Below are 14,465 nucleotides of genomic sequence, written 5' to 3' on the forward strand. Positions count from 1 at the left end.
TCCTACATTTACCATTTAGATTGATTAGGCATTAACAGCCCTGGTCCCTCTCCCTTCTTCCATCTGTTCAGAGAGATGATTCACACGCCAGATCTACTCAGGCATCTGAAAAACTCTCACAGGAAAATTCAAGAAAGCCCCCCAACATCAGCCACTGTTTTTACCAGAGCCCAAATGCATTTTGTGAACAGTCTTGAGCAGCTCTCAGGTGGCAACAGCTTTAAAATCACTATGTGCAAGCATTGTGAAAACCACAAAGGGACAAACACAGCTCACAAAACAGAAGTTCAGTATCAGCCTTTTTTTTTCTGTGCTCCCTGAACAAAGCTTTACAGAGGATTTTCTTGGAAACCCATTTTTACTATATTTGCCAATGGTATCTTGTACAATCACAGAATTCCTTCCTGCATCATGTGCTCCCTGCTGGAGAGGGCAAGTTTTCTACTGCTTGTTAAAGTCTTCAAGTCTTCAGTGGAATGAGTTTTCTACTAGCAAAAGTACACTATCACCTCAGTAAGATAAAAACTGAATTAAACTGCGTTGCTTGTCAGAACCAAAGCAGTTCTATTTAAAGAGAGGCACAAACAGACTCACTGGCCACAAGTTCAACCATGAGAACAGCAGGCAGCTCCCAGGGCACATGCAAGAAGTCAACATCAACAGATGATTTCGTGGGGGATGGTAATTTTCTTGCTTTTGTGTAATCTCTAGAGACAGCTGATATTATACAGCTGCTCCAGCATTACTACCATTAGAGCATGACTGAAATAACCATCTCATTTCACACAGTAATGAAACTGTATTTTATTATAAGCAAAACAGCTTTTATATCACCAAGAAACCAGGATCTATACACTTTCCAAAGAGCTACCCATGTAGAAATCACTTAGAAATCAACTTATACTTCCAATTAGAGGAAAAATAAAAAGGTATGGAGTGTTAAAAAGAAACAAAACCAACCCCAAAAGTAACAAGAAAAAAAAAAAGCAAACCTCATTATGCAATATCTGCCAATATCCTGGTCCTTCCAGACAACAATAGTCACTAGCTCCAAATCACAGTATTCCAAAATAAAAGTGACTGCTTGCTCAAACTTGCTCAATGCTTTCTGCTTACCAATTCCAGACTTGCTGTTTGGCAAAGAAAATCTACCAGTCCACACATTGTGCTCTCCAGAACCATTTCAGCATTTCCTTCTTCCAAAAAAGAAAACAGCACAAAGTCATAGAGTACATATACTGCATCTTCGTGGGGGAAAAACAAAGCAAAAAATGGGGGTGTGGAGGGGTGTCTGATGCAGTGAAAAAGCTACACAGACAACTCAAAGGCAACAGCAGAAGCATATCTGGGAAGCCTGGAGAAAGGCAGGGAATCATCTTCAGTATTCTGCATTGAAAGGGTAACCCTTGTGAGTTTTGCACCTGGAGGAAATCAAAAAGCAAAGATTATCTCACATCCAAAGGCATTGTATGCATCTGTAACCACTTCAAAGAACCACCAAGGGAAGAGATTAACTGTATAAAAGCAAAGCCTGCTTCTCTTTTCCTTGGTGACATGCTGCATTTCCAAACAAAAAGATTCTGAGTGCCTTCTGTTGTTTGGCTGATGGGATCTAGAGGTGTTTTGTAGACAACTAAGTCAAAGTTTTGCTATTTACTGACAGGAAGACCTTTTTTACAGCCTTCCAAAAAGATTTCATATCTGGATCTACACTTCCAAGTAGCAAATCCTCATGTTACATTTGGAATGTTCATCTACCTTTCCAACAACTCCTGAAGAACACAGATTTTGTAATGTACTTCAGACAAAACACCACAAGCAAAGCTAATCAAGATTTAAAGTCTGCATCATGCTTACTCCTCCAATATGAACAAGAAAATTACAAATAAGAGGCCTCCTGTTGCAATTCCAGCTACAAATAGTTTCTTGGCAACTGAACTGAAAATGAAGTTTGCTCCATACTCATCATGTTTTGGTTCACAAAATGAAGATTGAAAAAAAAAATCTTACTCTAGAAAATTATTTAGAAAATGACCCCTTTGAAAATGGAGTTTGCATATCCTGAATTTCAGTCAATTTCAGCTACCATCTGTAGCTTCATTTACTGAATTATGTGATAACTTAATAGTTTAAAGAAAAGGAAGTGCCACTTACACAAACATTTCACAGGCTCTCCAGTTTCTATTAAAGCTGAGAATAGTTGCCATCTCATCTTTAGTCAATTCAAAGTCAAACACCTATCAGGAGAAAAAGTCAGAAATCACCTCTTTGAAATCAGTGCTTGTAAGCAGGAAAAAGAACGTAGGAAAAAAATAATCCCATAATTACAGAACAAGTCCACAGTGCAGGTGCTTGTTGGAAGTGACTGCTTCACAAGGGAAAGGAAAAATACAAGACTCTCTGGATTTGTGAGTCTCCTCTAGCTGCAGTGGGAGAGGGAGATGAGCAGGAAAAGGCAGGAATAAGAGAATCTCAAGTTGCAGTTACAAATGCCAGTTGCTTGAAGAAGTTTGGGGAGCACTGTGTAGCAGAATGCCTCCATCTCCCATTTTTGAAGAATGCATCTTTCTGTGTTAAGCCAAAGTAGTAGCTGCAAGACCTCCATATTCCACCTAAAGCCACTGAGTGTTTGGAAGCAAAATCCTAATACTGGGTCCAGTCCAGGACCACTGAAGCCAGAGTAGCAACACAGTCTATGGACATCAGCACTATTTCCTTAAAAGTGCTTGCTTTACAGAAGTCTTTTGGGGTGTGCTACTGCACTCAGGCCCCAAATAAGCTGCCAAATGACTCATTCACATGACACAAAACAGGAAGAATCACAATGTGACTGCTCAGATTATCAGGATAGAGTGTTTTCCAAAGCTTTGGTCACTCTTGCTCTCCCACTGTAATCTTAAATTCAGCCCTCAGGAGACTGTAGGCAAACACATGGAGGAAAAGCCCAGAAGAGCACCTGGGAAGGATGAGAAAGGCTCCCTGCTGGCTGTGCAGGAGAAGCCCAGCCATCCCTGGACATGCCATGCAGCAGCTCACTCCTGATCCCTCACCTGGAAGTTCTCCACAATGCGCTGTGGGGTGACGGATTTGGGAATCACAATCACATTTCTCTGGATGTGGAAGCGGATGAGAACCTGCAAGAGGCACAGCACTGCATCAGAGAGGGGATGGCTCCTGCTCCATGCAACACAGCCTGTTTAGCTCTGCTAAAGAGCAAGTCATTTACAGTTACTTACTCTAAATGGTACAATTCAGCAAAACTAACCCACTCTGTGGAGCTGCTTTTCAAATTTTATCTGAATTCTAAACAGCACTTCCTGAAGTGCAAGTAGAGGAGTGGTGGAATCCCACAAGGCTTCCTTTCTCCTCTCCCCTCACTCAATTCCTTTCCTTCTCACCCAGATTTTGAGTAGGATATTCAAATGTTCCCTTCTTTGCAACAACACTTGAGATGGCAAGACAAACATGGCAGCATCTCAAGATGGGTCAAGAAAATGTTTCTTGTGATGATCAGAGCATCCTTGCAAGCATGCAAGGAAGGCCACAAACCTGCACTGCTACCTAACCCCACAGCTGACAGGGGACAAAGAGCCAGCCTGTCCTCTACAATGTCATTAGCTTGTGCTACAGGAAGGGGTACTGTGGCACCCACCCACCTGTGCTGGGGTTTTGTTGTGCTTGGCTGCAATCTCCTTGATCTTGGGGTCATCCAGCAGGGAAGGATCCTCGGGCTTAGCCCTACACAGAGGAAAAAAGATCAGTGGCAAGAAACCTCCATAGGTCCAACCTAGTAAAGATCTGTATCTGGATGAAAAATTAATGCTGTACATTAGCAAGTAGTCTCAGTTCTTCCAGAATATCCCTGGCAAAGCAGCCTTACCATGGTCTGTCAGGAGAGCCCAGGGGGCTGTAGGCTGTCACAGCAATCCCTTTGGATTGGCAGTACTTGATCAGCTTCTCCTGGGTAAGGTATGGATGACACTCCACCTGCCAACATAAAAATATAGAGACTGACAGTGACTTAACTGCTTTAACATGTCCCAGGGATTAGTTTAATCAAAGGCTGATTTTTGTGCTAACTCAATAGTCTCTAAGCAATATTATAGTCTGTATTTTCTCTATGCACCACCCCCTTACTACTATTTATAGGAGCTCTCCTTGCAGTGAAGGGTCCAAGGACTGTGACAAAACTCCTTAAAGCTTTGCTGATCTGGATCATCTCCAGCATATGGGTGACCAGCTACACAATTGCTTTAATGGGACAGTAAAATGCACACCCAGGAGAGCTATAAAACCACATCAATAGGACTGCAGACCAAAGTTCTTTTTTCACCCCTAATTAAACATGCCATTATAATTTTTTTACAGCTACCATATTAACTTCAAGGCCAGCATTGTTCCATTAGTCTTTATTTGCTTCGTGTCAATACTCACACTAAACACCTCTAATCTGAGAATGTTGACAATGGTCGGCTGCTACAGTTTTAGACCTTCAGCCCAGTGCCCATTACAGACCTTTTACAAACACACGTGCATTTAGCATGAACTTCCACAAGAAGAGCTGCATAATGGAACACAGACTCCTTCCCAGTGGGTGTGTGCTCTGGCAGGCACATGCACAGATAGGGAGTGTGGAACAGGAACTGCTCACGTGTCAGGAGGCAGGGAATGAGCATGAATATCTGATACTTTGCACAGAGGGACTTTCAGGATAGCTGCACACCAGGGAGCACTACTTTTCTTCCAGCAGGCAACAGCAAGAACCCTTTGGACTATGCTGCCATTTGAGCCTCCTGCAGCTGCACTCTGAGGGCAGTCCCTGGAAACTTGTGCTGCTGGCAGGTGGAGCAAGGCAGTGCAAAACATGGAATCAGTTTACAGCCTGGAGTTCTTTATTTGTGGTTCTAGCTGCCTGCTGTTATCAGAGGCCTGCATGCCTCTTTCCCCTCTGAGACATGCTGGAATATTAAACAGAACAGAGAGCTCCATTTTTAGGACATACTATACATATTTATTTTGCTTCAGCAGTTGCAGAAAGACAACTATTTAAGAGTAATAGAGCATCTAGTTTTCTCAACTATCCAATAAGTACAATAATGCAACAAAAGCAAGGCACAGTCATCCTCACCTCTCCACTGGCACTCAAGTTGAAAAATTAAATTAGGTACTAGCATCATCATTATGTAATTACTACCTTGCCAAATTAATTTCTCACTACAATTAAAACCAACACAATCTGGCTGCAGTCAAATAAAGAACGGGAATGACAAGAAAGACAGTGGATTACATGTGAAATATCTGCAAAGAGAAAGTGTTTTCAGGAAGCACTCTCACTATTAGCCCAACTGGTAAGTGTTAGCAACAGCAAGCTTTCAGGCTTGCAAAGACTCTTTCAGAAGCCATAGTTTATAAAGGACAGGGACCAAAGACCCAATGCTTTGTGCTAAACTTGATTACAGACAATAATCATTTAGAGCCTGAGGGCATTTCCAAGTGTGAGAGGTCCAAGATCAGTGACCCCTATGCCAGGGAAGGTAATTGATAGGATAATAATTATATTAATGATATGATATAAACTATAATAATGTAATTGTCATATAGTGATCGTGGCAATGAGGTGTGGCAGATGTTGAAAGCTTACCATAAAACTTACACTAAGCTTTCTGAAAGTGCTTTGGGGCAGATAATGCACAAGTCACCACAATAAATGACCCAGTTTTAATAATCAGTAATTGATTAGAGTTCTTCAAATACCATAAGAGTTAAGGTCCACTCTAGGTAGACCTCACTGAGGCCTGTCCTGGGACTTGTCCTCTTCAGCAACCTGTGCCAGTCTACAATCATATCAATCTTGTAGATGATGTCAAACTGGGGAACAACCACTCAAGGGCAGGACTGCCACTGCAGCAGAACCCATTCAGGCAGAAACAACAGGCAAACAAAACCCTGTAGGAATTCAACAAGGCTGCACACAGAGCCATGCACCTGAGAAGGAAAAGCCCCTGGCAATAGCACAGGCTGGAACCTGACTGCCTGTAAAGCAGCCATGCTAGAAAGGACTGGGGGCAGGACAGGAGCCAGCAGTGAGCCCTGGCAGCAGGGACACAGCCAGCAAACTGTGAGAAGTGATCATTTGCCTCTACTCATCCTTGCCAGACCACCTTCTAATACTGTGTCCAGTTTCCCTCTTCCCAGCTCCCCTCAGCAGCAGAAATATTACAGACTGCCATCAATTCAGCAGAGAAACTCCAGCATGGGGAAGGGCTGGAGAACCTGCCAGACTGGGAAAGACAGAGAGCTGGGCTTCTTGTGCCTAAAAGGGGTCATTCAAAGACAAGCCAAGCTCTTTAGTGGTGCTTGGAGGAAGGCAACAGATGAAGCTGAAAACAAGAGAGGTTGAGACTGGATTTAGGAGAACTCCCCCTCCTTGTCATACACTCAAGGGGCTCAGGGAGCAGAGCACACTGCCTGGGGAGGCTGTGCAGTCTCCATCCTCACAGCTTTTCAAGATGGATAAAGCCCTGGAAAACCTGGTCTGATCTCAGGGCCAATGTTCCTCTGAGCAGACCATCTACCAAGGTCTCTTGCCACCTGAATTTTCCTAAGATTTCATTCAAGTGCTGTCTATAAAATTTCTACTCTATTGTCCACCCTGCAAATCCATCTCCTCCTAACCCTCATTAACTCTCGAGTCCATAGAGCTTGTTCCTGATCAATTCCCTCAATTCTCTGCAATAGGAACTGCCTTCTCCATACAAGTGTCATGAAAAGGTCATCCAATTCTCTCTATAAACATACACCAAGTCTTACTCTACTGCAAGGAAGTATTTTGAGCTCATCCGAGTTCCCCCTCCTTTCCTCCTACAAGGAGGGATTCCGGAGCTGCTCTTTGCCAGATTTCCAAGCAGTGGCACAGAGTTCATAAACCCAGCACCTTGGCATCACCTGGAAGGTGAGATTGAAGAATATGTAGTCTATGAAATAGAATATGCCTATTCCAGTCTCTTTCTATAACCTTATTTCAAAGTAAGATCTTTGTAATTTTCTTTAAAATACCCACAACAAACGACCACACATAAAAGAACACCACCAAACACTTGCCTCTGCCACTTTGCAGCTCACCTGATTATTTGCAGGTTTGTACTTCAGTCCTGGCTTGTTCAAGATTCTTTCAATCTGCTCATGGTTGAAGTTGGAGATTCCAATGGCTTTTACCAGGCCAGCATCCACCAGCTCCTCCATGGCCTGGCAGAAAAGAAGCACAAAATCAGCATTTAATACACAAAGGCAGGGCCTGAACAGCACATGCTTCCTGAAATGCCTTGTTTCCTTCATAAGACACCTAAATGAAGTGTTTAGATTTTCAGAGTTCAAGTTTGAGGGAAAAAAACCCCAGAACACTGGTGTAGATGTTCCATGCCTCCCATACTCAAAGGACTCATTCTTTGAGATTATGGAAATCCATAAGTCAGAAATAGAAAATGATGAATTGATACATGACAATTTGTAATTCCATGAGGGAGTCTTTCCAAGTAATTCCAAGTACATGAGATTTCCTCCTGCTCTCAGCAGTCTCTGATGCTCTCATTACCTCCATCAGTCTAACCTTTCTCCTGCTGTGGCTGAACTTACCTCCCATGTGTCTAGAATATCTGTGTTGCTGGAGATACCAATGCCTTTGTCATCTACAGGGAACAGGTCCTCTCCTGCCTGTGAGAGAGAAATTGCTTGAAACACACAATATTGGGAGGTTGGGTTAACACCAGCTGAATACCATGATCCTATAAGCACTTATTATACTAATTAGCTACATATGTGTTAGACTTTAATACTATCTATACTCTTCAGTCTTTTCTTTTGTGTTCCCAAGGTACTGTGGTGGTTTTTTTGCCTACAGTCAAGCCAGTAAGGACAGATACTTCTGATGGACACTGTGTCCCCTGGCTCATCAAAATCCATATTGAAACTTAAATCTCCACTTGTAATACAGAAAGTAGAATTATAGCCAGTTTACAAAAATATAGAGCTGTTACCTACTCATAATGAAGTGTTTTAGTGAAATGCAAAATAAGGACCCACTTAGGACTTGGAATATGTTCACTGGACCAGATTTTCTAACAGATCTTTCATGGGGGGGTCTCATTGTTTAAGTTGCTGGCACAGGGAAGGTCAGAACACCCCGTGTCCCTGCTAGGACTATCTGCCAGGTATCAACTTCATTCAAAACCAGTTATTTTCTACTCACTCATTATTTACACCACCACACATTTTCACTTGGATAGTTCTGTCCATGTGAAACTAATTTTAAAAACACAGATGTTATAAAGAACAGTTCATCTTGGTAGCAAGAGGTAGAAAGAAAATCTTGACCAAGTTCTCACTGAAAGCCTAAGCTTGGACATATTCAAACTGAGACATCAGTTCCTTTGCATGCAGGCTGTGGAAGAGTTAGGAACTAAAAAGTTTAACTCCTTTTAGAGTTAAAAAGTTTAACTCTTTTCAGCTCTTTTTAGAGCCTATAGAATGTTAAAGCTCCTATAGCAAAGGTCAGTTCAAGCTGGGTTGTATTCAAGGGCTCAGTGATTGAAGACAAATGAAAGACAAGCAATCTCTTATTTTGTAACATGCAGAGGAAAGAACTACAGTCAGACAGCAAAGTATAGTCCTCTTCCCACAAAGAGGGAACCACACTGAGTATAACTTTGGGCTTTAAGAAGGCAACATTAAGCATTAATAAAAAGAAAAGAAATACAACTTCTGCTTCCAGCAGGGAAGCCTATCCCTAGGGTTCAAGGTCTGCCTCTTTCATGACCAAAATGCCAAATGTAGATGCCATGCAAGCAGGGATCTCAGAGGCAAAAATGAACAGCCTGGCTCACATGGGCACAGTAAAGCTGAGCACCAGATCAGTCCTGTTACACAACACACATAGAATAATCTGTGCAACTGAAGCAATCACTGGGCTATAAAGCCATACAGCTCCTCATAATTGCTACTCACAGAAAAAGCCAAGGACACTGCTGCTACTGTACCTTCAAACCAAGGGGCCAGTGGATGAGGTACAGATCCAGGTAATCCAGTTTGAGGGCAGTAAGAGTCTTCTGGCAGGCTCCCTTCACCAGATGCTTCTCATGAAACGTGCACCACAGCTGGGGACAAAAAGCCAGGCACATTGTGACCTCTTGGGTTAAAGCTCTTGGGACTCTTCTGTACTGTGCAGCAGGGTGCCTGTTCCCTCGGGAAAGTGATGTGAAACCAGGTCATCCTACAGCTCCTCCAGTGGGGCTGTTCTGTGAGCAGCCCTGGCCTGTGATACTGGGCAGTGTGTGCAGTGGCAGCACACAGGACTGCACCGTGTCCTGGCACACAGCAGAAGTGGTCTCGATTCACTTACTGAGACTAAAGCTGAAAGCATCACCCAAATGTCTGGTATGGACCCTGCATAATCCTTAATACAGGATGAGGTAAAGCAGGAATCTCCAGAATGGCTTAAGTGATGCTCTGAATTGTTCCATGCTGCACAACCGAGTAGGTAAGTAAAGAAGTGGGGAGTTACTCTAAAATAAAAAGGTATCCCCTGGTATATCCCAGATTACGAGACCCATACCTTACTGACGACAAAGAGGTCCTCTCGTTTCACAACGCCTTCCTTGATTTTCTGCTGGATGCCCTCCCCAACTTCGTTCTCGTTCTGGTACACATAGGCACAGTCCAGGTGGCGGTACCCGGCATCGATGGCAGCCGTCACCGCGGCTGTCACCTTCCCTGGCTGCGACTGAAATAGCGATGGCAAAAAAAGCGCTCATCAACGCAGTATCGAAGAGCTTTCTTATGGCAAGATAAAGCTGAGAAAGCCACCACATCCACAGCAAACCCCAGCTACAATAAAGCCAAATCCCAGCGGCGGCCTGGCCGGGTGTCGGCGGCGCCGGCCGCGCTCGCAGGGCCCGAGCCGCGCTCGCTCCTTCCTCCCCCGCTCCCCATCGCCCAAGGCAGCGCCCCCGGTACCTTCCACGTGCCCAGCCCCAGGATGGGCATCTTGGCCCCGGTGTTGAGCTGCACGTAGGTCGCCATGGCCGCGCCAGCAGCAGCACCACCGCGGCTGCGGCCGAACCCCCCGCCTTTAATAGCGAGCGGGGCCGGGCCCGCCCCGCCCGGCGCGGCGCGGGGCTCTCGGGGCGGCGCCGAGCCCGGGGCCGCGGCCGGGGAGCGGAGCAGGCCGCGAGTGCGGCTCCGGGCTGGGACATCGCGTTCACCTCACACGGACCCTTCCTACAGCGCCTCAGCCCCGGGGCGGCACAGAGGGCATGGGACACGGCTGTCCCCGCTGAGCCCCAAGAGCTGAGGGCGCTGAGCCCCGTGGTGGCCCGGGCTGGACCCCCTTGCCGGAGTCTTGTGGTCCTGTGTGCTGCTGCAGCGACGTGACAGCAGAACCCTCGGTGGGTTCTGAGAGCCAGGAGAAACCTCGCTGGTTTCTGAGAGCCAGGAGAAAGCTCGGTGGGTTCTGAGAGCCAGGAGAAAGCTCGGTGGGTTCTGAGAGCCAGGAGAAACCTCGCTGGTTTCTGAGAGCCAGGAGAAAGCTCGGTGGGTTCTGAGAGCCAGAAGAAGCTGTTCCTGCCAGCCAAGTGGGACAAATGCAGTTTCCACTGCAAGCTGTGGGTTAGGAGTAATTTAGGGCAGAGTGAATCTAAGAAAACCCCCAGCTTTATTTTGAATTTTGGAAGAGGTTTTTTGAAAGTGTTTTGAAAGTCTCAGAAGAGGAACAGTGACTTTTTAATGAGTGACATAATGATCGTGCTGTCCCTCTGCCTTTAGGGAGGTGCTGAGGACATTGCAGAATAAAATGCACAATTGTAATCACAGGCAGTAGTGGCCAGCAGTGTCCCATCACAAACTGGCTTTGATGCTTTTGCAGACAAGCATTTGCTGTTTTGCTGAAGACGTCACAGTGCAATGGAAAAACCCAGACTTGCCTGGGAGGCTTCGCTGCTTATTCACATGTGAAGAGTTTCTTCAGGTGCGAGCGTTTGCTCTGGGTGCCTCTCCCTGCTATCTGCAGCTTCATATTTTTTGCTCCATTTAGCTAAGGACAGCAAGATAATTGGTTTTCCTTTTAATGTTCCTCCTGTTTCATCTCAGCACCATCAGGCACCCCTGTCAGGATGCAGTGTGCTTTCACTTGGAGCACAACTTGGTGCTTGGTTTGAATTTTCCCTTGTGGTTTCAAGTCAGAGAGATGCCTCCATCCTGTCATAAGAGGCTTCAGGCAGAAGTTCTGTATTTTGTTTTTGCTGTTCTGTACTTTGTTTAGCTCTTGTGAGCTGGAGCCTTTCCCCTCAGAGCTGTAAGGCCAGTCAGCTTTCCACTGTTTGCCTCTCCCCAAGGTCTGGTGGGGGCCTTGGGGGAAGAAGAAGTACTGCTCATGTCATCCTGTGACAGCCAGCCTGCTAGATCTTGTGCCCTGTGTCCTTGATAACGTGACCATGTCTTTACAGAGAGCACTGACATTGAGGAACTGCAAGGGGGAGGAGGGTCTTGCTTTCTTATTTTTTTTTTCCTTGATCCACGTGCGCTGGAACAGGAGGAGTAATCTAATGAGTTTTCAGTTTGTTTTGCTGACTTTGCCTTTAGCAACTGTAATTTCCCCACAAGTTGTGACTTTGGTGAGCAGCAGTGTTTGGAATCTGAGAACAGGGCCCAAAATAAGGGAAGTGGGTATGTCCTTATGGACAGCGTTCACCAGAGAGACCCACTGAGAACACATGAAGGCAAAGTAGGGAGGTGACAGTGTGGTAAGGTGTGATCATACCTACAGCTAAGGGGAAGAGCTGCAGAGGTCTCTACAGATACAGGCATAGCTTAAACCAGGGTTTGGAGGTGAGGGCATGCAGGTTTCACGCTTGAATCACTGGGAAGCACAGCAGGAATTTCTGCTTTGCTTGGAGGGGAGATTTATCTTGCTCAGTGGGGGTTCCAGTTCCACCTTGGGATGCCAGGAGGCAGATCTCAGGGGCTTGGCCAGCCCAGGCTGTAGAAGACCTCGGCCACTTTTTCACTCTGAGCTCAGATCAGCCCAGGAGCATATCTTGGTGGCTCTCCTATATCCTCAGAGCTGATAAAGCTTTTTGTCCTCATGCTTTTGTGCTTTAATTGCACTGCTGAAATAACAAGCCCTGAGCACAGCCAAGGATGAGGAAGTGATCTTGCCACCCCTCTGTGGTGATTATTGTGTGGGAAGGGCAGGTTTGGTGCAGCAGGAGAAGCCTGGACAGGGGGAACCATGAACTGCCCCAGACTGGTCAGGGCTGATTCTGGCTGGTTCTGAAACTGGCGCTGCACCTGGGATGACTGAGTTCTGGCACATGGGAAGCACCTGTGTGTCCCCAAAGTCCCCCTGGCCACTGAGAAGGAGGGCAGCACCTGTGGGCTGGGCCACCCCTGCTGGGCAGCCCTGGGGACAGCAGAACACCCACCCAGGAGCTCTAGGACACAGTAAGCAGAACTGAGTGGTGAAAGGAAACATCAGGCACCCAGCATCACCCTGGGGACAAAGGCATTTACTCATTTGCTCTTGTGTGTTCTTCTCTCCTCAGTTACCCTGAGTCACAGCCCAGAAGTGGAGCAGTGAGAAGAACTCTGGAAGCAGCAATGATCCTGGGAATGCACAGTCCTGGAAGTGGAGCAGCCAGTGCATGTCCAGGGGGGAGTACACACAGTGTGCAATTGCCTGAAGAGAGGAGGCACCTGAACAGACCAGTGCTGGGTGGGAAAGTGACTTGGAAGAGAGAAACAGATGCTTTCTGAAAGCTGATAGCAAATGAAAACAAAGCCTCTTCACCGAGTTGCTAGGTTAGGTAGGCCTGTGGAGGTGGGAGTGCTGCTGCCCAGAATCTGAGGGCTCTCTGACAGTCCTTTGCTCAGAATGAAATTGCAGAAATGTTGAACACTTAGTGAACCGAATCTGCAGTGGCTGTGTCCATGCTCAGAAACTGGGATACAGGTTTTTGACCCACCAGTGAAGGGCTGTGGGGAGAAATAATCTGATTCTGCTGATCCCACGGGTGAAACTCCCCTGCAGTTGCTTGGACTGCTGGGTTGAGTTTACAGGCAAGGGAAAGGGACCCTGAAAGAGAGGTGATCACTGATGCTGTTGCCTGAAAGCTGCAAGGTCTGACTGAGCACAGTTACTGCTGGTGTCCCTTGACAAGCTGTTGGGACCCCAAGGAGTACCCACAAGCCTTGTTCTGGATGGTGCATGCCAGGAGATGGGCAGATGAGTGCCACAAGCAAGGATAGTGCTGGGAGTTCAGCTTGGAAAGCATTTTAGAAGTGGTTGGAAGAGATGTTGACTGTTGCAGTGCTGATCCTGATAATTTTGTCTGTGGGAGAAGGGCTGGGTTTGGGATATGTGCCTTATGTTTGCACTGGTGAGGTGTTAACTACACTGGTCTGCAGGGGCAAGGGGTGGAGTTTGTAGTGAATATGCAGTTAGATGATGATTATGTTAAAAATGGAGTTGGAATAAGGGTGAAACAGTTCTTAACACATCTTTCAATAAAGTGCAGGGTGGGATGTAAAGAACATAGATTGCAGATGGCATCAAGGGATGGCAGTGGTGACCTGTGTGAGGACCACTGAAACAAACACCCTGTCCCATGCCAGAATTGAAGCTCCCAGTTCTGTGACTCAGGAATACTTCTGGAGACACAGGTGCACTTTTTGAAGGAGATCCATGCTGAAAGGACTTAATTCCAAGGGGACTGCAGCTGGTGGATGAGTTATACTTGAACAAGGAAACCACTGGGCGCCATATGGGCACTAGGTAACCTGTGCTGGAGAAGGTATTCTCTAAAAAGGCTTGTGCATCATAGTAACATTGTACCTTTATTGTTCAATAAAAATGTGTATTTGATTTCTGCAGAGCTAAGTCTCACCTCAGTCTGGGGATTACAGAAGGTTTTATGCGTTGCTTCCTTCAGGAAGCTGCAAAACAAACGTTCTTGGATTACATTCTCGTGAATTGAAAGTGGACATTTTGGAAAAAAGTCTACAAGGTGCTCATTTTCCTCAGCAAAGTTTTTGATCTTTTGCCTTGAAACTGTGTGCAGCTTCAAGATTGTGTTTGGCCACCTGCCCAGGCGCTGGGATGGAAAGGTGCAAAGCAAATAGCTCCTGGATGTCACCTGGGGCTGTCACCACGGGCAGTGGCCGGGCTGAAGGGGAGGAGGATGGAGCTAGAGGGAGAGCTTGGCCCCGAGGCTGCCAGGGCCAGAGGGGATGCTGGCACTCTGGGGGCCGAGCTGCCCGCGCTGTGTGACACGGGGACATCAGTCCCTGCACTGCGGGGAGGGGACAGCGCGGGTGGCTCAGGGATGGCCGCCCTCTGCTGCCCGCAGGGCAAGGGGAATGTCCCTGTCCCAGGGAAAATCCACATGCTCAGGAGGAAACCTGGCTGAGAATACTGC

General features: G+C 46.4%; 1 protein-coding gene across 1 annotated transcript; it reads right to left on the reverse strand.

The window, feature by feature from the left end:
* Positions 1-779: 779 nt before the first annotated feature.
* LOC132073074 (aldo-keto reductase family 1 member B1-like) lies at positions 780-10,170 on the reverse strand. Its single transcript, XM_059471784.1, has 10 exons — positions 10,009-10,170; positions 9,608-9,775; positions 9,033-9,149; positions 7,633-7,710; positions 7,123-7,245; positions 3,881-3,987; positions 3,657-3,738; positions 3,051-3,134; positions 2,155-2,237; positions 780-1,421 (listed from the first exon to the last, which is right to left on the reverse strand). The coding sequence occupies exons 1-10, from the start codon at positions 10,072-10,074 to the stop codon at positions 1,379-1,381; spliced, it is 951 nt and encodes a 316-aa protein (XP_059327767.1). The 5' UTR covers positions 10,075-10,170; the 3' UTR covers positions 780-1,378.
* Positions 10,171-14,465: the final 4,295 nt, after the last annotated feature.

Source organism: Ammospiza nelsoni, chromosome 5 (assembly GCF_027579445.1).
Source record: "Ammospiza nelsoni isolate bAmmNel1 chromosome 5, bAmmNel1.pri, whole genome shotgun sequence".
Taxonomy (NCBI): Eukaryota; Metazoa; Chordata; class Aves; order Passeriformes; family Passerellidae; genus Ammospiza; species Ammospiza nelsoni.

Excerpts from the sequence above, each read along its gene's own strand:
- LOC132073074 (XM_059471784.1), bottom strand. The coding sequence starts at position 10,074 with ATGGCGACCTACGTGCAGCTCAACACCGGGGCCAAGATGCCCATCCTG. Across the intron at positions 3,135-3,656 it reads ACAACAAAACCCCAGCACAG|GTTCTCATCCGCTTCCACAT; the intron begins GTGGGTGGGTGC and ends TGCCTCTTGCAG. Across the intron at positions 2,238-3,050 it reads GCATTGTGGAGAACTTCCAG|GTGTTTGACTTTGAATTGAC; the intron begins GTGAGGGATCAG and ends TTCTCCTGATAG.